Raw genomic sequence first — 20,981 nt, forward strand, 5'->3', positions numbered from 1 at the left:
ATTGGAAAATACAGAACAGTGCCTAATATTTATGCAAATATTTGTTACTCTCTAATCGTAGCTCCTGTAAGTGAATCCTCATGTGAACGTCTTTTTTCTCGCCTGAAAAGAATCATTGGAGAAAGAAGATACTCCTTAAATCTGGACACACTGAATGCGTTGTTAATTTTGTGAAACGTTGATGTTCATAATGTTATTTATCAATTACATTTTTTACTAAGTTATTATTTTTTTATTCTAATTTTTGACACATTCACCGATAGTTACAGATAACAAATTTAAGTTGTTTCTCTTGACTTTTGTTGTTCATGAAAGAGGAATAAAAACAATATAGGCAAAGTGAATAACTTCAGCGAGAGCAAGGAAAAAATAACAAATGAAGAAAAATGGGATGAATCTCTTTTCGAACATTTGATAATTACAACTTCATAATTGACCGTGTTGCTGGTTGAATAGGTCTTTTAACGATAATGGATTGTAAGTTGAAATGTTATCAGCACAAGATAACGAAGCCTTGAACATTTTTGCGAGAAGCATTAAATGCTTTGTTCATCTGGACTCTTTGCTATGCCATATTAGTCTCCACTGCAGTCTTTTCTTGTGTTGCATCTTCTTTCTGATCAGTAGAAATTCGTATTGAATACAGAAAGCATTGCTGCACCAAGCAGAAACCGCTGGACGAGCACGCGCTTCTCCTCTACGAGCGAGAATCTGGTGTTGGCGTTGTGTTCTTGTCACAACCTGAAAGTATTGAGCAGTGTGCTTTGCCTGCCGCTCATAGTCTTGGATTCTTTTTGCTTGATTTCTTCCATTAGGCATTAAATGCTTCTTATTTTGAAACGGCTTTTGAACAGTTAAGCTATATTGTTTCAACATTCCAATCGAGAACTCCACTGTCTTCTTCGTCCCATACTTCTTCGCTCCATTCAACAGCTCCGGCGCCTTCCACCTCAGACACTCTTTCTTGTAATCGTCCTCGTCTTCAAAGGCAGACGAGGGCAGAGAGTCACTGCCATCATCATCGTCGTCATCACTGGCAGAGGTTACGACTGTTGAGGATGAGACAGAGGAGGAGTCTGAGTCGTCAGAAGATGAGCAGTCGGAGTGGAGGGCAATGCAGATAACCATGTGCTCCGAGAATAATACAATGTGTGGACTGAGATTGGCCAGCGAAGGCAATTCTTTTTCTTCATCAAACGAGTGGAGTGCGAGATTCGCCATCCAGAACAGGATCTGTGCAGCTGTTTGTTCTCTCTCCTTCAATGAGCTAATTGCCATCTCCTTTGTCTTGTTCAGCCCATGCAACAGCATGAACAGCGAATCCCTCAGATCCACAATCAGCTTCTCATGTGGAGATGAGCAGGCCATTGCATCCACCAGATTCGACATCGACGAGGTTGTTGGACATAAACTCTCTAATCGAACAAATGTGGAATCTGAGTCAGTTGTTGAAGTGGATGAAATGGATGAAATTGATGGTGATGGTGTTCTCTTCCTTATCTCTTCCTCCTCCTCCTTCTCCAGCACCCATTCGGGGATCTTGTCTGAATCTTTTCCCAAAATATATTCAGTTGATCCACTCTCAGACAGAAGATGCTCTGATGACTCCGAATGTCCCAGGCTTTTCTTATACACCCTCTTTTTGATCCTTTCTTCATTCTTCTTCTCTGCTTCCCTCTCATCTCTCCTCCACTGCCCTCATGCGAAATCTTTTTTGTAACCATCTCAAATGTCTTTGGATCTTTTCTCATTGTATCATTCTCAATAACTTCACATCTCTTCGTTTCTTCTGAGATATTTTCTCTAATCAAACAGTTGAAATAAATAAGAAAATTTGCAGCAAAAACATTAATAATTAATGCAACTTTCAAACACAAGAAATCCTTATTTTTCTTTGAAAATATGAACCATTGTACCATCATCAATTTTAAATTGCCTTTATTTCATAAAATCAACATAAGTCTATACCAAAACAATACAATGATATTTCAAAAACACTAATATATTGCACAAACTTTCAAAAACCTTTTTTTTTCAGATTTGTATTAAGTCAAGCTCATTCGGCCACCACTTGTGAAATATGCGAATGAGGAAAATTATCAAACAATAAGAAATGATAATTCATTTTAAAAAATACGAAACTTAAATAATTGTTTAAAAAAAGAATATCTTGAAAGAGACCTAAATGAAACTTGCGAGAATTAAAAAACATGCAATCCGCCTCAAATAAATGTTTCAACTATATATGAAATTCGAAGTTTACAGCATTTAATACATCATGATTCGACTGATAAACAATTAACAATTTTGATCACACCCATACCAATGAAAAATTTATTGTATAATTATGGATAACAAGATCTTTGAAAAAACAATCACAATTCATTAAGAAAAAATTTTTTGTTATTATGTTATTCGTTTTATTTTATCGAATTGAGCAACACAAGCATTCATTCACATTAAAAAAAAAAAAAAAAAAAAAAAAAAAAAAAAAAAAAAAAAAAAAAAAAAAAATTTTTCGACACAAGATTTTATTATCGACCGACACGAACGTCACAAATTTTATATGTCGCAAAGGTTTAATTTATAAATCTATGCTTCAAATTTTTTGAGTCTATTTTTATGAAAATTGACTTAAGGAAAAAAGGAAAAGGACAAATAATTTCTCTTTATTATTCGATTAAAAAAGCAAAAATCTTATTATTGATAATGATGTGAGTAAAAAATTATGAGGTATGTATTTGTTTTCGAAATTTCATTTTCTCCATTTGAATATTCAATTCGAATATTTGTTGATTGCATATTTAAAATAAGCACAAAAAGAAAAATCAAACAAATACATAAATGAAAAAATTTTTCATTTATCATTCAAATCGACTTTCGAATCAACAATAATGACTTTTAACTTCGAAAGAAAAAATTTTTGTTTGTGATAAAAAGTCACTGATTATCAATTCGTGGAAAAAAGATATGGGTGTTTATTTTTGAAATCATGTTTTTTCTATTAAATTACATGGCTTTAATGTTTATATGGGTGATTATTTATGAAATCATAACTTTTTTCGGGGTGTTAGAAATTCTTATATTTTGTTTCTTGGAAGAGGAATTGTTATTTTGAAGGAAAAAAAAACATAATAATTGTTTGAAAAAACGATATTCGAGAACGTTTAAAAAAAAAAACTCTTTTCAGCAGCTATTACTTTACAGTATCGATTAATCTACATTTTAAGTGAAAACTCAGACCGAAATTTTTGATTGAAAAAATATGGATTCAAAAATAAATACACATATTGCATATTTGTCAGTGAACATTGAAAAGTGATAACACCGTTGACAAAAAAAATTGTCACAAATGCAACTCAAATGTGTTCATTTGAAATAATTGCAATTTGTTTAATACTCGAATGATAATCTTCTGGTCATGATCAAAAGAAAACAAAAAAAATTAAAACTCCGAAAAAAGTGATGATTTCAAAAATAATCACCCATATGTTTGCAAAAATAATCACCAATTAAAAATTAATTTTTTTAATGAGTTGGAACGGAAATTCGATTTTTTTAGAACTTTATTGATTGTTTGAAAAATGAAAAAAAATAAATTTCTCATAAGAAACGACCAGTTAGTTAAATTTTGTTCAGATATTTTTTATTAATGAAATTGAACAAATATTAAAAATTCTTTGTTATTTTGCGCTTTTTGAAAAAGAATTTTCAAACAAGAGGCTTTAGAGAAAGATATTCAATTGTTAATAATTATTTTTAAAAAAAATGTCGAAAATTAGTAATTCACAGTCTTTAGAGATAATGGAGCCACAATAAAGATATTTGATTAATTTCATATTTTTGTCACAAACTGAAATATGATGAATGATTAAATAGTTCACATAAATATCCAAAAAAGAAAGAAAATTACTATAATATCTGGAAATGTTGTCACTAGAAAAAATTATATATTAATTATTTTCATATTTTATTTTTATCTTTCATAAATATTTGAATTCTCGTTTTTTTATGAGTGTCTGATAAAAAACTTCTTAAATTTATAATTTTTTTTCTTAATAAATAATAACATCAAAATCATAAAATGATCGAATGACGAAATTTTTCTCATGAAGATACAAATGGTGTGAAATATTAAGCTTTACGAATTTTGTTGCACTTAAGAATGCCTTGTATTATTTCAGTTTTTTACTAAATTTTCTTTTATGGGAATGTTTCATTTTTTATGATACGATTGTATTTTTTTATGGAGCAATACAAGATTTTTTTTATAAACGGAAAAAATACGTTCCTGTTGTTCTCCACTTTTGAAAGAGAAGTAATTTCACAGCATATTGTTGGAATTCCTGAAATGTTGAAAATGAGTCATCATTTTTCAAATCATATATTTTTACGTGGAATGTTTTATTTTTTCATTCGCAGTTGTTTTCAAAAGAAACATCAAAAAAGTGTTGCATGCTTTTTTATTATTGTCTTTTGAATGAATGTTGTCACAAAAAGAGAGAGAAGTTTCTGTTTGATTTTTCAAAAATATTTGATTGACACCTTAGTTTTTGCGACAAATTGTCAATTCGAAAATTTTGTCTGAAAAATTTTGAAATCAAAAAGAATGACCCAATTTCAAAGAAAAAAAAAATCTATCGGAAAGAAAAGATAATTATTAATTTGGGTAAATGCAGAAAATAGGGGTACCAAAATTTTTTCATTGTTTTGTAATATATTGTAATAAAAACTTAATTCACATTTATTCATGCGTTGCATATAAGTTATACGTCAAATAAGAAAATTATGAAGGAAAAATGAAACAAACAATATCATATTCAAATTTGTTTTCTAATTTTATTATTATTTTGTTCAATTCAATAAATTTCAAAAAAAAGGAAAATTTGAATTATTACCGTCAAATACCTAGAAACAGGACGTAATATCATGCTTTTCAATGGCGCAACATGTAAAGTGGATTTTAAAGTTGTGGATAGCCGTGATGCTTCAAAATTATTTTTTAAGTTAATATTTTGGGTTACTTTTTTTTTTTCAAGATTTATTCATTGATACGCACTAATTTTTCTCCAAACCTAAAAAATTGTAATTATTTATCTTATAAATAGCATGTGGCTTGATGATAACGCAAGATGAATGATTAACTTCAAGATTTTTAGGTACCCCTATCTTCTGCTCTTACCTTAATTTGATATTTTTTTAAAGAATTTTTTTGATGTTTAAGAAAATAGTCAATTCAACAATTTCTATATGAAGTTTTTAAACAATCAATTGGTTTGAAAGCGAAAAAAATTTAATAACAACTCATTAACATAAGAAAATAAAAATATCTTGTATGTTTTACATCATGAATAGATAAATTTATCACTTTTAATAAACTTTTAAAATTTTATTTTTGACAAGATTTTAAAATCATTATTGTGTTGGGGTTCTGATCAATTTTGTTGATATTTTAATGGCAGGGTTTGTATTTATAAAAAGTCTATTCAGTCTTAACTATCCTTTTCAAACACATTCAATTTTCAATATAAATTTGAAATAATATTCTGTATTTTGAAGAACGGGACAAACAACAAAAACTCTTTCATTTGGTGGAAGTGGAATGTTTAAGCAATACGGGAAAGATGACGCACCAGGAATTCCAGTGTTTGATGTTATTTAATGACTTTTTCAATTATTTCATTTGAATTTGTTATTATGTTTTAAAGAGGGCCAAATGGTGTTCTTGGACTTAGCATTGGTTTCGTTGCCGTTGTTCTTGTACTCCATATCATTGGAAAATTCTTTTAAATGTAAGATAACTTTTTATCTTTTGATTGAGTGCGTTAAAGTCCACCTAGCAGTTTTCATAACGTTTCCGAAGTTTCTTTTAGCACTCTAAAAAATAAAATAGAATTTTGTGTACAAAATATAATTTTATAATTAAAATAATTTTTTAGAAGTTAAAAAAAATATTAAACAAAAAAACAAATTTCTTCTTTATGTTATTATGACAATTTAAATTCCTCTTCTCCATGATGGGACACTACGTGATTGAACAGATAGAATATAATTTTGATTTGATTGGGTGGTTTTTCTTCCAATTCCTTCTTTTTTTGATTCTTTAATTGATTGAAGATCAACGGAAGTTGAAAAAGCAGATGTTGGTCTTAGAAGTCGTGAAGCATCTCGCTTTGCAACAACCGTTGGCTTTTCATTCATAAATACAAGTAAAAAAAAAAATGTTAAAATTTAAATAAAAGAAACAAGGTTTACAATTTCAAACCGTTGCATTTAATACGATTGCAGATTTTTTCATTTTATCTTTTTCAAGTTTCATTGCAGCTTCTCTCCTTTCTACAGCTTTGATCATGCCAAATCGAGATTTTTCTATCAAAGATGCCGAAGAAGGGCGAGAAAGTGCACGTTTTCGCTGCTGCTCCCTAAGAATTGTTTGCCTTTGTTGTTCTTCATTTTCAATCTGAAACGAAAAAGAAAAGAAAGTCACATAATCATTATGATAAAAAGCAGAAATGATTGAAATGAATATTAACTGAAGGAGAATGATGGCAAACCTCAAGTCTTCTTTGTAGCAGTTTTTTTTCTATTTCTTCCTAAAGATATTAAAAAAAAAATATTATTAATAAATATAGAAATATCAAAAAACCCTTCGATGCTTTTCTTGTTCCTGTTTTTGACGTTCTTCTTCTCGTTTTTTCTTTAATTCAGTCAAAGCTGCCTCCCTTTCAATTCTTTGTTTCTCTTCCTATGTGATACATCAAAAATATATTCAATAATAAATGTAAATTGCGAAAAAAAAAAAAAAAAATAAAGAAAACTTTAAAGTCGATTGCTGCAAAAAATAACAACAAAACGATAGACTTGTAAATTTCTATAATGAATTTCTTAATCTTTTCAATTATTGTTTCTAATTTTCTTTTCGCAGTCATTTCATTCTCATACTTTCCAAAGAGCTATTTGCTTTTTCTTTTCCTCTCTGATTTGTTTTTGTAGTTGAGCAATTCTTTAATAAAAAATAAAAAGCAATAAGATTTGTCAATATGAAAGTGGGAAATTAGAAATAAAAAAAAAAAAAATACTTTTGTTTTTGCTTTATTTCGTCATCTTTCGATTGTTCATCTACCTCGTCGCTGAATTCTTCTGCAATTTTCTTCACTCTCATCTATTGCATCATTCAAATATAGAAAAATTTCACAAAGGTGTAAATAAAATTGAGTTAAAGTTTAACACACACAAAATATACACTTGAAAACATTCACTTTCTTCAATAAAGAAAGAAACAAATAAAAAATATTTTTTTTCATTTTCAAAAATAATTTTAACATCAAAACACATTAAAAAATTCCCAAAATTAGATCATTACATCACTTCGATGCTTTCAATCATATTATTCTTAAAAATACCTCTTTCTTTCGCTTCCACTCTGCCAACGCATTCTGCTTTCTTTCTTGAAGTTGTAAAAGCCGTTCGTAAAATCTAATGTGCTGCTTCAATTCCTCTTCAGAACGAAATCCGAACAGGCGCTGAAGCTCTTCGATCATAGCAGAATGAGACTAAATGTTTAAGTTTTTGTTGTCGTTTCAGAAATCATAAATATTGAATTCCAAATATATAGATGCACACCGTGTGTTTAAAATACACTTTTACAAAGTGATTATGATCTGGATCGCTCCATCCATCCGTTAAGCCATGATCGCCAATAAAATCTTGATACATGGCTACATCAATCGGTAGTTTCTAAACAATAATAAATATAAATATGAATTCATAAAATTAAAAAAAGGCATTCACTTTATACAAAAAATAACCTCCTCAAATAATGTATTATGCTTGCGTTTTGAAATATCGTTCTGAGCGTATCCATCTTCATAATCACTTTCAATTACTGCTTTTTCGCTGATCTCTTCATTTCGCAACATGATTTTCCGGTTACCAGCTTTCGAAGGAGATGATTGGCTAATTTTCATCTTCAAATCTGGAAGGGGTTCAGAAGCCCACAAATCTGCCTTTTCACTTATCAGTCTCAGCTCTGAATCAAGTTCTTGCTCCATTTCAATCATGTCATTTAACTGTATTTGTAAATTATTTTTTTGATTGAATATCTGCTTTTCTGTTTCTTCAAGATGTAATTGAAGTTCAGATATATCTGAAAAATCAAATTTGACGAATTTCTCTCACATTAAAAGATAATAATAGAATACTGTCAGCAAAACGTCCAGAAGCAAGTTCACCTTTTGTTTTCTTAATGATCTTTTTAACATTTACAATGTCATCATGAATTCGAGAATCTATAATTTTGATTATTTCTTAAAAGCTTGAATTTACACTTAAACACAAACAATTATCTTTTCTTAATGCAGATGCATGTGACAAATCTTCAATAATATCGTGATAATCATCAGTAAATGGCGATTTTTGGTTTTGAAAAAATAAATTGCAATCTCGTTCTAGGAGCTTTATTCTTTTTAAACAATTATAAAAATTTGAATATTTTAAAGATTTTAAAATTTCTATTAATAAATAAAAGACCTGCCTTTTAAACGTCCAACTTCTTGAATCCAATTTCTTTTTTCTCTTATAGCCATATATTAATGAGAATGTAATTTTTTGGATTGTCTACCCATTCTAAAATAAAAGACGTATACAAATGATATAATTTGATCCTTTCTTGTCAAAGTTTCAGAAAAGACCATGACTTATAGAGAGATTGTATCTGGCATTTACAATGTTGGTGTAGTTGATGCATTGGAAAGAGAATTCCATGTGCATGAAATTGGACGTGGAACATCTTATAACAGCTTTTTGATCAAAGATACAAAAATTACACTTATCGATACAGTAAAAGAGAATTTTGCACATCAATTTATTGATAACATCAAAGCATGCCTTCATGGAAAACAAGGGGATACAGGAGATGATGAGATTTTGAAGCAGTATGCAATGACATTTTCCTTTGTAAACATTTGATCAATATTTTCAGGATCCAAATCATTTATGTTCTTCACACAGAGCCGGATCACAATGGAAGTTTACGTACATTGCACTCCCTTTGCCCAGATGCGGAAATCGTTTGCGGAAAAATGGTTAAACAAAATCTTCTTCGTTGGTATCCAGAATCAAAAGATTGGAAAATCCATGTGGTTGCAAATAATGAGAAAATATCCACTGGAGAGTATTCATTGCAACTTATTGAAACGCCTTTGCTTCATTGGAATGATTCAACATTTGCATACATGGCTGAAAGGAAGCTTCTTTTCACTTCAGATGCATTTGGACAGCACATTGGAAATAACCTGAACACTGATTCTGATCTTGGCGAAGATGATCTCCTCGTACAAATGAAAGTTTATTATGCACAAGTGTTCAGCCAAGTTGTGAATCCAACTTTGAAAATGGTGAAAGATATTGAGAAGGCATCTACCGGAAAAGCAACTGAGACAACAGCTGGTTGCGAATGGAAATCCGGATTTGATTCAAGTGGAATTGATGGAATTCTTCCGGCACATGGTGTGTGCTTGCTTAAGAAAAGCACGATCGAAAGATCCGTGCGTCTTTACAGAAGATGGGCGGAACAAGTGCCTTGCCGTAAAGTTGTTATCTTGTACGAATCAATTTACGATACAGTTGGAAAGATTGCTCGCACAATGCGTGCTTCAATCGAACGATGTGCAGCAGAAGAGGCAATGAAAATTGCTTCTTCTTCCGCAACTCCATCAGGAACCGCAGCTCCAGCTCCTGTGGTTGTCGAGTTCATGTGCGCACGTAGAAACACGGTTTTGGATATTGTTGGTGAGATTTTGGATGCGCCTGTTGTGCTCATTGGCTCAGCTACATTCAACAATGCAATTTTGCCGAATCTGATGAAAATGCTTCATACAATTCGCAGTTACAAGTGGAAAGAAAAGAAAGTCGTTTTGTTTGGAGCATATGGATGGACCCAACTTGCAATGAAAGAGCTGGAAAAGATTGTTGTTGAGGAAATGAAGTGGAAGCCACTTTGCCCGCTTATTAGCTGCATCAATGAAATGGATGCTGCTACCGAAGAAAAAGCGAAAGAGGCAGGAGTTCTTGCCTTCAAGGCAGCAATGGAAATCGGATTGCCAGGAGGATGCCTTGCACTTGAGTAGATTAAAATTGAAAAACGATCCTTTTAATATTAACTGTATTTTATTTTCTGAATTTATAATGTAATAGTTTTCAACCTTTAATATAGCGGGTTTTTTTTTATTAATATTTTTATTTTATTCAATCACCCAATTTCAATAAAGTTTGTTCTACATTCATCATTTCTTCGTCAAATGAAACTTTTTTTTTTGAAATAAAAACAACTTAAAAACAAATCATCCTAAACAATTGAAATGTTAACGCTTTATGAATGAAAAATGTGACATTGCATCACTTTAAAATTCCAAACAAGTTTCGTCTTTCTCTTCTGTTCATTTTGCATCTCTTTTTGATAAAAATGATGAATATCAAATTAAACAGAAAAAAAAGTCTCAAACCCTATTGTTATCAACAATACACTTGTAGCTAAAAATATACACCCGGCAGAAAATGCAGGACTTGTTGGGATTCCAAAAAGAACATTCAGCCAATTATTCGCATCGATGTTGATATTAAAACCAGCAATAGCAACAATTGCTGCTAACACAGAAAGCAGTCCAAGTATCCCTAATATAAATGCAGAAACATAAGCACATGATGCTTTTGCCATCTTTAAAACAGAAAAAACGATGCAAGTATCTTCGATGATGGTTGTTATGATCAGTTGAATTGATGCTGGAAATAGTTATTATCTGAATTATTTTCTTGTTCGTTATAATCATAAATATCTAACAGGTCAAATAACAAACTTGGACAAAAAACAAGGAAAATTTCTTTGTTTTCACAAAATATGCTCACACAATCAAGAAAGAAATAAGCATTGACCAAAGTTAAATTGCTGACTGTTTGAATATTGACCAAATAATAGTAATGAATTGCTGAGTTATATAAATACGCTATAAAATATACAGTAACAAAAAATTGTAGTACTTAAGCTCTAAAATTAATAATTTTCTTGAATAAGAAAAATTTTCAGAAAGTATCAAATTTGTTCCTCCCAAAAACAAAAAAGAAAAACAAGAAATCTTTCCTCTTACAATGAAAGAACATCTTCAATATCGTTGAACTTTGGTCTTTCTGGAAGAAGCCTTTTAACGCGACCAATTCCAACAAGAGGAGCTGCAATATTTCCTGGACCAGCAATGCAACCTCCGTCGCAGCACATGACCTCAATCAGATTTCCAGGGGTGGAATCGGGCTTTGCTCCCCATCCCTTAATCTTCTTGAAAGAAGCTTTGTCCAGTGGGGAAACGAACACTGGTTTCAATTCAGCCGCTTTCTCATCAATTTCGTGTCCTTCCTTTTTGATGGCATCAGCAGCTTTTGGAACAGCTTGAACGACAGCTTGTGTCACTCCCTGAGATGCGCAATAATATGATGCTTCGGCAGATGATGCTCTTGTTTTCTTTGGATCCTCCTTTGGCATTTTCATAACATCAGCATCATTGGCAGCAAAGATGCAGGAAAGTTCTTCGGCTGTAAGAACAAAATCTGTGTTTTCTTTCATAAGAGCTTCAGTTCTCTTTGCTGTGCATGGACCAACAAACACAGTCACACATTCAGGATCTCTCTTTTTGCAGAGATCACCAGTGTAAACCATTGGAGATTGAGTGTGTGATACAAATGGAGCGATTCCTGGGATATGAACCTGTGCGCATCTCACCCAAGCTGGGCAGCAAGAAGTTGCTAACAAGCGTTGCTTTCCAGGTGCGACTTCTTCCAAGAATTCTTTTGTTTCAGTAAAAGAGGTTGTATCGGCTCCAAGAGCAACTTCAACCATCTCAGAGAATCCTGATTTCAAGCAAGCTTGATTGATCTGTGCTGGAGTTCCATTAAATTGTCCCAAAACAGCTGGTGCAAGCATAGCAATAACCTTCTTTCCTTGTTTGATGCGACTAACAACATCAACAACTTCTGAAGGCATGATTGCAGCTCCGAATGGGCAACGAACAGTGCATCTTCCGCAATGGATGCATTTAGCTGGATCAATAACGCTTCTGTTTTCGCTGTCCTTTGAAATTGCATCAACTGGGCAATCATCCATGCAAGGAACTCTTTTCTTAATGATTGCACCATATGGGCAAACTTTCACGCACATTCCACAGGCAATGCACTTTGATTGATCGATCACTGCCTTTCCATCAACTCTGCTAATTGCCTTCTTTGGGCAGTTAGTCATGCAAGGGCGAGCAACGCATCCTTCGCATGCATCGGTCACCATAACCTTTGAAGGTCCGCATCTCTTGCAAGCTTCAGGAATGATCACTGCTCCTGGAACGTAGTCCTCCTTCTTGCGGGAAAGGGTTTCCTTCAAACTTTGTGAAAGAGGCTTTGTTGGAGGATCAGCTGGATTGATCTTCTCTCCAATGATCGACTGAAGCTGGCGGTGGCAAACCTCACGTTCTGTCAGGAATTTCAAAAAAATGAGGTTAAATATTAAGAAAAATAAATAGAAAGCAATTTTTCAAACCTTTTTCGAGAGTATCGAAATATTTTGGTTCTTGTCCATCCTTGAAAATCTGTTTCGGCAAATCGTCAATAGTACTCTCTAATGTTCCATCCATGATGCCTCTGCACACGCGGGTCATCAAATCTCTGTACATCATTGTTGCCTCACCTTTTGTTCCAATCTGCATTTTAGATTTTTATTATTCTCGAGTGATCAAAACCTTGATTCGTATTGTCATTTATACTATCTAAGGTTCAAAAATTCATAATTTTTTTAAAAATTCTATTCCAAAATATAATGTTTTTATGTCTTTGGAAATGATATAGTTAGGATCATTCCTTTCGGAAATTGCTGTGGAAATAAAAAAATAAAAAGTAAACGAAAAATGAAAGAAAAAAATATTTTTAATATTTATAAAACATTGTTAGGGATTGAATTGTCAATGAATTGCAGGTGAAGTAGACGGGATTGGAGTTAAAAAGGTTGAGGAGCTTTGACGATCAGCTGAAGAATACGAAGGGGGCCTGCTTAAAGGAATCTGATTGGGGTTTCCATCGTATGATTGCATTCCTGAGTGAGAAGTGCGTATTTGACTGCTTTGAGGGTAAAGAGGAGGCTGATGGCCAGCTGTTGTGGCTGGATGAGGAGGCAGAAGCGGGAGAGATGGAAGCAGCGACAAAGGCTGTGCAGGCAATTGACTAGGGGGAGGAAAATGGGACGAGGCAGAAGACGATGGACGAGGAGCAGGGGAGGTGTGCAAATGTTTTGAATGGCGATGTTTTGAGGCAGAGGCATTTGTCTTAGGCGAAGTGGGTAGAAGGGCGTGGCTTGAATGAGATCTGCTGTGTGAGTGGTGGGAGTGATTGGAGTGGTGGGAATGTGGGTTGACAGAATGACGTGAGCTGCTCTGTGAATGGCGCCTGGACGAACGAGATGAACGCGAATGGCGATGAGAAGAAGATGAAGAAGAAGATAATGAAGAAGAAGAAGAGGAAGAGGAAGAGGAAGAAGAAGAAGAAGATGATGATGATGATGATGAAGTGGAAGGCAACTGAGGAGAAATTGTACTGTGATGTGAGAGTGACGATGATCTGTGAGATGAATGCTGAGTCTTTTCTGGTGTTTTTGAGTGTTTTCTCGATTCGCTTGGGCTTTTGTGCTTTTGCGAAGAACGAGAAGCTGATGAACGGCTGGCTGTGTGTGCTTTGCTTTGTGTGGGATCGATGGAACTTACAGAAGTCTGGGCAGAAGTGTCAAAAACGACGTGTTTGTGGTGTTTGTGGTGTTTGTGGTGCTTTGTGGAGGATGAGGTGCGACGTGGGCGAGATTCAGAGGAAGAGAGAGAAGACTCATCAGATGAATCGTCAGAAGTGCTGTCAGATGAGCCAATGGGCGTGTGAGATGAAGAGGAGCCTGTGTGAATTGGAGATGGATTGGCTGCTTTTTGATGAGATGGGGAAGGGAGATCGGTTGAAAGATGGAAATAAGGAAAAGACGCAGCAGAAGAGGAGCGCTGGCGGTTGTCAATGGGATTTGACTGGGCTGGTGGGAAAGAGCGATATGAATATGGCGTTGAGTCTGGAGAGAGTGGAGAAATGGCTGTTGGCAGGGCAGAAGAAGGAGAAGGAGAAGGAGAAGGAGAAGGAGAAGGAGAAGGAGAAGAGGAAGAGGAGAAGGAAGAAGAAGAATGCATCTGAGGCAATGCTGATGTTGATCTGCTTCTTTTTGGACTCAAACGAGCAACCTCAGGAGACATCGACAGAATGCGCCGTGCAGCTGGCGAGTCACTGGATGTTCTCTGCATCAGATGCTGTTTATGATGTTAATGATGTTTATGATGTTTATGAGTGACAAACAAAACAAAACAAAACAAAATAAATAAATAAAAAATAAGTAATGAATAAATTGAAGATTGAAAAAGGATGCAAAGAATTTATAATAATAATAAATAAATAAATAAGCAAACAATCAGTAAATCTCTTTCTTTCTCTATTCTTTCCTGCTCTTCGTCAGCCATCTGCAGTTTCCGCTGCATTTCTTCCCGCTTCTCCTTCATCTGCTTCTTCATCTCGTCTTCCCGAATGCTCATTCTTCTTCTCATCTCCTTTTCTTTCTCCTCCACCGCCTCCCAGTTCGCATCCTTCCACTCTTCAATCTGCTGCTCCCTCTCCTTCTTCTCTCTCCTCCTCCTTTTTTCTTCCTCCTTCTGCCTCTTCTTTTCCCACTCCTCCCGCTCTTCATCAAACTGCTTCAACATCCTCTGCGCCTTCCGCTCTTCTTTCTCCTTCTCCCTCTCAATCTCCTCTTTCTCCCGCCGTACTTTCTCCAGCGCCTCCCCCAGCTGCTTCAGATCCTCCCCAAGTTTGATCAGGTCGTTCTTTGCCGTCTGCACATTCGCCTTCGACACCGCCTGCTGCTGCTTCAGAGCCTCGTTTTCCCTCTCTGCTGCAATTCTGTCGGATTCTGCTTCCACCAGCAGCTGGTGCAGAAGCAGATGCGGATCTTCGCTTCCTCTCTTCCCTTGCGCTTTCAGCTTTGCCACATCCACAATCGCCTTTTGCAGAACAGCTTGCTCTTTCTCCTTCTCCAGCCTCCTTCTTTGTTTCTCTTCTTCTGCTCTTTTCTTATTCATCTTCTCTTCTTTGCTCTGTTTTTCTTTCTCTTTCTTGTCGTATTCATCTGCGTCATATTCTTCTTCTTCTTCTTCTTCTTCTTTAATTCCGTTTCTACGCTTCCCTTCTTCCCTTCCCTTCCCTTTTAACTCCTCTTTTCCTTTCTCCTCTTCTTTTCCCCCTTCGCCCCCTCTTCTCCCATTAAAAACCACACCCAACGTTGTCTTCAACAGCTCCTCGTGCTGCTTCATCATCGCAATTGCTGCGTCTCTTTCTGTGGCCAGCCGAATAAGATCCTCTGAACTTGGCAAAGGAGAAAGATTCTGAGACAAAGAGTGAGAAAGCTGGGCATTCACAGCAGAAGAGGAGGCAGAGGCAGAGGAAGAGGAAGAGAAGGAGGAAGAAGATGAAGATGAAGAAGAGGAAAAAGAAGACTCACTTTCTTTGTCAGATTCTGATGATGAATGCTCTGAAGGTGAATTTGATTTATTCGAGCTTTCTCTATTTCTGTGTTTCTGCTTTTTTCTTCTTTTGTGCTTTTGAATTCTTCTGCCCAAAAAATCGCTTTTTTCTCTCCACTCCTCATTCCTCAACTGCTTCAGTTCCTCTTCTTTTTCCCTCAGTTTCTTCTCCATCTTCTCCAGCTGTTCTTTGTCCTCTTTAGCATTTCGCTGCATCTGCTGCATTTCCCCTTCCATCCGCTGCATCCGCCAATCCATCTCTGAGCACAGCGAAGAAGTGACATCCTGGAAAAAGGCACAGTCTGTGTTGAACGCATTTATAAAGGACTTCAATAGCATCAGCAGCGGCTTTGGTTTAATTTGGATCCCTGAAAAAAATGCGGATTAAAAGAAAATTCATATGTGTATTCATTCATTCATTCATTCATTCATTCAAGCAAACAAGCAAATAGACAGGAAAGAATGTGACAAAAAAAATGAATAAAAATTTTATGAACACAATCAAAAAACTTTTCGAAAAAAAAAACAAAACAATTTTTTCTTTTTCAAAATTGATCTATAAAACTTTGCATTTCAAATGAAAATCATATTTTTTGCTTGTCTCTCTTTTGGCATTAGCAAGTATGGAGCACACCTTTCTTCACCAGACTTTTTCTTGCAGCAACAGCTTCGTTCTTCATCAAAGTCAATTTTTCTGCGTCTCTTTCTCTCCGCTCTTCTCGAAGCTCCTGCTTGGCTTGATCTGCCTTTCGCATTTCCTCATCACGCATTGCTTCAAGCTTCTTAATCATCGCAACATTCAGTTTATTTGCTACCTTCTCCGATTCCAACTGTATTTCCAATCCTTTCAACTGCTTTTCTTTTAGATCTACTTCCCTTTCGAGCGCTTCTTTTGCCCCCTTCTCTTTGTCGCACATCTGCTGCAATCGCTCACTTTCTTCTTTCTCCCTCTTCACAAGCACCTTATTTTCAATCAGTAGACTCAACACTTTCTGTCTCCATGCACTCATAATATCTGCAGACGGTGGAGATGACAGACTGAAGTCAAGTGAATGATTCGAAAAATTGTCTTCCTTTTCTTCGTCAGAATCCAGCAGTATTGATGATTCAGTCGATGAATCCGAAGAATGTCCAGCCGAATGTGATTTTCTGTGTTTACGTGAATGGAGATTCTTTGAAGATAAAGCAGAAGGTGAATAAGGAGGAGACCCGCTGAGAGGTGCAGATGCAATGTGCGAAGGTGATTGCGTTGAGAATGGATCGTTTGAAAGTGAAAAGGAAGGAAATGGGCTAAATGTCACATGTTTAGCATCATGCCTGTACCTTTCAATATCTTCCGATTGGCTTAAATCGTCTGAAATTGAATTTCTTTCATCCCCAGATTCGCTATCTAAATTTCTGCTTTTTAATGTTTTCCTTTTCTTTTTTTTCATCATTGCAATCTTCTTTTCTTCAATGAGTTCCACAAGTCGTATCTCCATCTCTCTTAAAGCACGTCCCATTTTTACAATCTCTCTTTCTTGAAAAGCAATAAGTTCAGCTTCGCTTTCTTTTTTAGCCGTTTCCATAAGCTCAGCCGAAGTGGGTCGCAATGAAAGCAAATGAGAACCCTCAAGTTCTATGTTTTCTGTTTTTTGTCTCAACACATCATCTTCTGTTTTCACCTTATCTGTTTTAAAATTGATTTTTTCATCTTTTTTTTCGTTTGCCCTTTCATATGCTTCTTCATCGCTTGATTCCTTCTGCTTTTTGTTTCCCTCATCCTCATCAAATTCTAACAATGAATTTTTCTGCATTAAAAGAAAAATTGAGTTTAAATTTGATCTGAACCATTTTATAATTTTGAATCAAATATTTTTATTATCAGAATAGTAATTATTGTTGAAATTTCAATTTTAGTTTTTTCTGATAATTCTTAACTCAGCAAATTTTCTTTTTTTGTGATCTCATTTCCCCTCTCTTCATTTGGATGTAATATTTTAGGAAATCGTTTTTTTTTGACAAAGACTAATTTCATTGTTTTTCATTTATTCATTTTTTAATCAATGCTTCACTTTCAAGAAGTCTTTATTGATTTTTAACTTTTTCTGAAAAAGATTATTGATTAAAAAAAATAAAAAATATCATGTTTTTTTTTTTAAAATAATAATTGACAAAAGTTTGGAATAAGTGTAATTTAAGCAAAATATGGCTAATCCTTTTTGAAATGATTTTTTTGCTCGAATTTTGAACAAAAAATTATTTTTTGTGGGAACACCTTATTAAAAGAATGTTGAGAATATTATATCTATTCAGCAAAATAGAATAATAAGCGAACTTTTTTCAAGTATTCCCACAAAGAATAATTTTTTTTGCTCAAAATTTGAACGAAAATATGATTTCGAAAAGGAATAGACACTAAAATAAAAAAAGGAAGCAAAACATAAATATCTGATCTTCAGAGGCAATCAATTTACATCCCCACTGCTTTTTTCATAATTGGTGGAATATCAGCAAGAGAATTAATAAATTCGCCTTTTTCTTCATTTTTGAATGGAATTAAAGAAAGAAATTGAGAGGATATACATTCTCCTTCTTCAACACTATTTAGGGCTTTTGATGCCATTTCTTTGAAACTTTGAACTTCTCTTCTAACCAATGAAGTGCAAAGCTTTTGCTCAGGGAAGAAAATATCTTGAATCTTGCGAAATGGACTCGTAAATGTTGCATATCTAAACACATCATCAGCCGCAACGTTGCTTTTACATAATATTTTTTCATTCTTTTCGTTTTCAAGGTTTTTTTCTTCTTCATTGGAAGTTTCATCATCCAAGAAGCTTTCTTCTTCAACCTCTTCTCCTTCTTCAAGATGACAACACAAAAACGGTCGCTCCCAACACACTGTCACAGATCGCTCATTATTCGACTGACGATATGCAAATGTCTCAGTTGTCCGATTTGAAACATGCGAAGAGGCAAATGAAATTTTCAAATTCGGATCTACAAGGAATGGATGGTCGCACGGAATCGAAGAGTGTTTATAAACACATGCAGAATGCCTGGCAGAATCAACTGCTTCTCTTCCAACGGCAGATGATTGGAGAATCTTCGCATGCATTGGGCATATGTCGCAGTGGGAGGGAATGGGGCATGTAAAGGCAACTACTCGACCCAACGTGCCAAAAGGTACAAGACCAGTTGCAGCAACTGACGCAACACGATCACCTATGTGCAGCTGCCCGCCAGTGGTGTCGCTTCCATCGTTAGTTATACTGAAAACCGAAGAAATAAGGCATTTAGGATGAATTGAGAATGTCACATGAATGCGAGTTGTTTTTGGTTCTTTGACTTTTGAGTGATTATCAGCTGAGGAAGATGCTGGGCTTTGCTCGTCTTCATTAAAAGTGAATGTATCCTTTGACCATCCGCTTTCCCTCTCGTATCTGTCCATTGCATTTTTCCCCATTTTCATTAGTCTCATTGTTGTGAACTTTCCGGGTTTTGCTTCTGGCTGCTTTAATATCAACTCCATCTTCTCCTCCATCCAATCATTGAACATTTCTGCTTCCTCCTCTTCATCTTCAAAACCGAACACGGACGATACGTCAAGCTTCTTCAGGCGACGTGGAATGGAAGTGAATGTTTCACACATATCAAACACATTTGGAAATTCCTTTTTGTATTCCAGCAGCAGCTGTAGTGTTAAAGTCGAATATTCCGCACAAGCTTTTAACGGATTGAAGCGTGCATACATTGGATAGTGACTGTTATTAGCCAGATCAATGAATGGGAACGATAAAGTCACGTCTGAAACATTGTAAACTTTTTCTACATCTGTTTCTTCATCCTCTGATTGATCTTTTTGATTCCATATGTTCGAGTTCCCTCGAATTCTTTGCTCTTTACTCCAGATTTTAATTGCAGATTCAGAATCGTCTCCAAAATCACTGCCATCGTCAATTATCTTTTCAATTTCTCCTTTCAGTCGGTCCTCATTCAGACATCCTTTGTAAACGCGATAAGTATCGATAATCAATGGGCCACTTATCCAGCGTTCTCCGTAATTTCTTTTCCTGTAGCAAATTCTCTTTGTGAGCGTTAAAGAAAAATTAGGCGTTGTCAACATACGAACAGTTAAATGAGACACGTGCAACAACTTTGAAACTTCATCCGTATCAAACCACAAAAGTGAAGACGGTAAATAAGAAGAAAGAAGATTTGGATATAGTGAATATTTAGGAGGAAGAATAGTCGGCTTTGTACCATCACGTGTCAATCTCTGACTCAAGATTTCTGAATGCAAAAGTGCAACTGGAATGTTGCTAAACAAACTTGTTTCCTTCCCTGGTATTTGTTCCTCAAATGCATCAAACTCAACCTTTATTAGCACATCTTTATTTTTATCATCCGCATTTGCTTTCAAATTGTCTCTGTTTTCAACCATTAATTCTTTATCTGTCGCATTGCAAACACTCAAAACAGATCCGGATGCAGCCAGTAGAGCGAGTGGATGAGGAATAGAAGAAACAGAAAGAGGAACAAGCTCTCCAGATTCATCTCGTCTTGACACAGAAAGGACACTCAGATTGCTTCCACAAACGCATATTGCATCGCTTGGAGACAAAGACAGGGTTTCAGTCGGAAATGATTGAAAGGCTACAAGTTGCTGTTTCAATTCAGCTAATTGTTCTGACGTCGCATTAACTGTTTCAGCAAACGAAGGGATTGCTGATATTAACTGTATTGGCACACACATTACATCACCCACATTGTACTCGGCAGAAACCACTTCTTCATCATAATCATAGATGTCGCTGAGCATGCTTTCACTATTAAATTTTTCTTTTCCATTTCCCTTTTGTGGACTCCAGACATCACATATCCCAATCTTTCCGTCTGTTGCAGATCTTGTAGAGTTAAAACCATACAGTCCCTTTTTCAGACTTCTTTGTGCTCTCTCCAAATCTGCTTTGCTCACCTCTTCTCCATCAGCTCGACTTCTCTGTACTAATTTTTCGGCTTCTGCGTAATTCAACATAAATTTCTTTTTTTCATATTTCAAACCTTCATCATCATCAGAGTCTTCATCTTCATCATCTGTTTCTATTGGATCAAAGTATTTCTCCCCGCTTTTGTATTTATTTTGTTTCTGTAGCTCATCTATCATTTCTCTTTCATCTCTTTCTTCCTCCTCCATTCTCTTCATCTCCTCTATCTTCATTGCTCTTCTTCGCTTTCTCCATCCTTTTTTCATCGAGCACAAAGGGTGCACATAGCACAAAATACTCGATGTCTTTCCCACATCAATGCCTCGCTTTGAAATCAGCTGGTTCCGAATGAATGAAAAGCGTTTATTGAAACATTCATCAGATAGCG

General features: G+C 35.0%; 8 protein-coding genes across 8 annotated transcripts in view; 2 read left to right on the forward strand and 6 right to left on the reverse strand.

Annotated features, from left to right (window-relative positions):
- Positions 1 to 565: 565 nt before the first annotated feature.
- On the reverse strand, positions 566 to 1,751 carry MONOS_16090 (uncharacterized protein; the record flags this gene model as incomplete). The annotated part of the gene is made up of 3 exons (XM_067869002.1): positions 566 to 616; positions 673 to 1,550; positions 1,634 to 1,751. 3 exons carry the CDS (start codon positions 1,749 to 1,751, stop codon positions 566 to 568), a joined length of 1,047 nt encoding a protein of 348 aa, XP_067734588.1.
- A 3,673-nt stretch (positions 1,752 to 5,424) lies between these two features.
- MONOS_16856 (Sec61 translocon, beta subunit) lies at positions 5,425 to 5,909 on the forward strand. Its single transcript, XM_067869722.1, has 3 exons — positions 5,425 to 5,463; positions 5,560 to 5,646; positions 5,709 to 5,909. Exons 1-3 carry the CDS (start codon positions 5,456 to 5,458, stop codon positions 5,788 to 5,790), a joined length of 177 nt encoding a protein of 58 aa, XP_067734589.1. The 5' UTR covers positions 5,425 to 5,455; the 3' UTR covers positions 5,791 to 5,909.
- MONOS_13379 (uncharacterized protein) lies at positions 5,900 to 8,624 on the reverse strand. The gene is made up of 12 exons (XM_067866073.1): positions 8,530 to 8,624; positions 8,340 to 8,461; positions 8,202 to 8,288; positions 7,809 to 8,146; positions 7,624 to 7,737; positions 7,404 to 7,553; positions 7,080 to 7,162; positions 6,943 to 7,003; positions 6,647 to 6,745; positions 6,555 to 6,593; positions 6,266 to 6,460; positions 5,900 to 6,189 (listed from the first exon to the last, which is right to left on the reverse strand). Exons 1-12 carry the CDS (start codon positions 8,583 to 8,585, stop codon positions 5,998 to 6,000), a joined length of 1,536 nt encoding a protein of 511 aa, XP_067734590.1. The 5' UTR covers positions 8,586 to 8,624; the 3' UTR covers positions 5,900 to 5,997.
- A 44-nt stretch (positions 8,625 to 8,668) lies between these two features.
- Positions 8,669 to 10,286, forward strand: MONOS_13380 (A-type flavoprotein). The gene is made up of 2 exons (XM_067866075.1): positions 8,669 to 8,933; positions 8,981 to 10,286. The coding sequence occupies exons 1-2, from the start codon at positions 8,692 to 8,694 to the stop codon at positions 10,125 to 10,127; spliced, it is 1,389 nt and encodes a 462-aa protein (XP_067734591.1). The 5' UTR covers positions 8,669 to 8,691; the 3' UTR covers positions 10,128 to 10,286.
- Positions 10,252 to 10,750, reverse strand: MONOS_17011 (uncharacterized protein). Its single transcript, XM_067869891.1, has 2 exons — positions 10,503 to 10,750; positions 10,252 to 10,449 (listed from the first exon to the last, which is right to left on the reverse strand). The coding sequence occupies exons 1-2, from the start codon at positions 10,712 to 10,714 to the stop codon at positions 10,437 to 10,439; spliced, it is 225 nt and encodes a 74-aa protein (XP_067734592.1). The 5' UTR covers positions 10,715 to 10,750; the 3' UTR covers positions 10,252 to 10,436.
- A 173-nt stretch (positions 10,751 to 10,923) lies between these two features.
- On the reverse strand, positions 10,924 to 12,768 carry MONOS_13381 ([FeFe]-hydrogenase). The gene is made up of 2 exons (XM_067866076.1): positions 12,575 to 12,768; positions 10,924 to 12,507 (listed from the first exon to the last, which is right to left on the reverse strand). Exons 1-2 carry the CDS (start codon positions 12,738 to 12,740, stop codon positions 11,138 to 11,140), a joined length of 1,536 nt encoding a protein of 511 aa, XP_067734593.1. The 5' UTR covers positions 12,741 to 12,768; the 3' UTR covers positions 10,924 to 11,137.
- Positions 12,769 to 12,853: 85 nt separating this feature from the next.
- On the reverse strand, positions 12,854 to 17,452 carry MONOS_13382 (uncharacterized protein). Its single transcript, XM_067866077.1, has 3 exons — positions 16,261 to 17,452; positions 14,520 to 15,994; positions 12,854 to 14,363 (listed from the first exon to the last, which is right to left on the reverse strand). Exons 1-3 carry the CDS (start codon positions 17,420 to 17,422, stop codon positions 12,993 to 12,995), a joined length of 4,008 nt encoding a protein of 1,335 aa, XP_067734594.1. The 5' UTR covers positions 17,423 to 17,452; the 3' UTR covers positions 12,854 to 12,992.
- A 626-nt stretch (positions 17,453 to 18,078) lies between these two features.
- MONOS_13383 (putative 5'-3' exoribonuclease 1) overlaps positions 18,079 to 20,981 on the reverse strand; it is a gene marked incomplete at both ends in the record, with an annotated part of 8,586 nt that continues 5,683 nt past the window's right edge. Inside the window, one exon of the mRNA XM_067866078.1 lies at positions 18,079 to 20,981. This exon is cut by the window's right edge and continues 1,767 nt beyond it. Within this exon, the coding sequence (XP_067734595.1) occupies positions 18,079 to 20,981 (2,903 nt within the window).

This window comes from Monocercomonoides exilis (assembly GCF_001643675.1).
Source record: "Monocercomonoides exilis strain PA203 chromosome Unknown scaffold4-2303458, whole genome shotgun sequence".
NCBI classification, from domain to species: Eukaryota; Preaxostyla; order Oxymonadida; family Polymastigidae; genus Monocercomonoides; species Monocercomonoides exilis.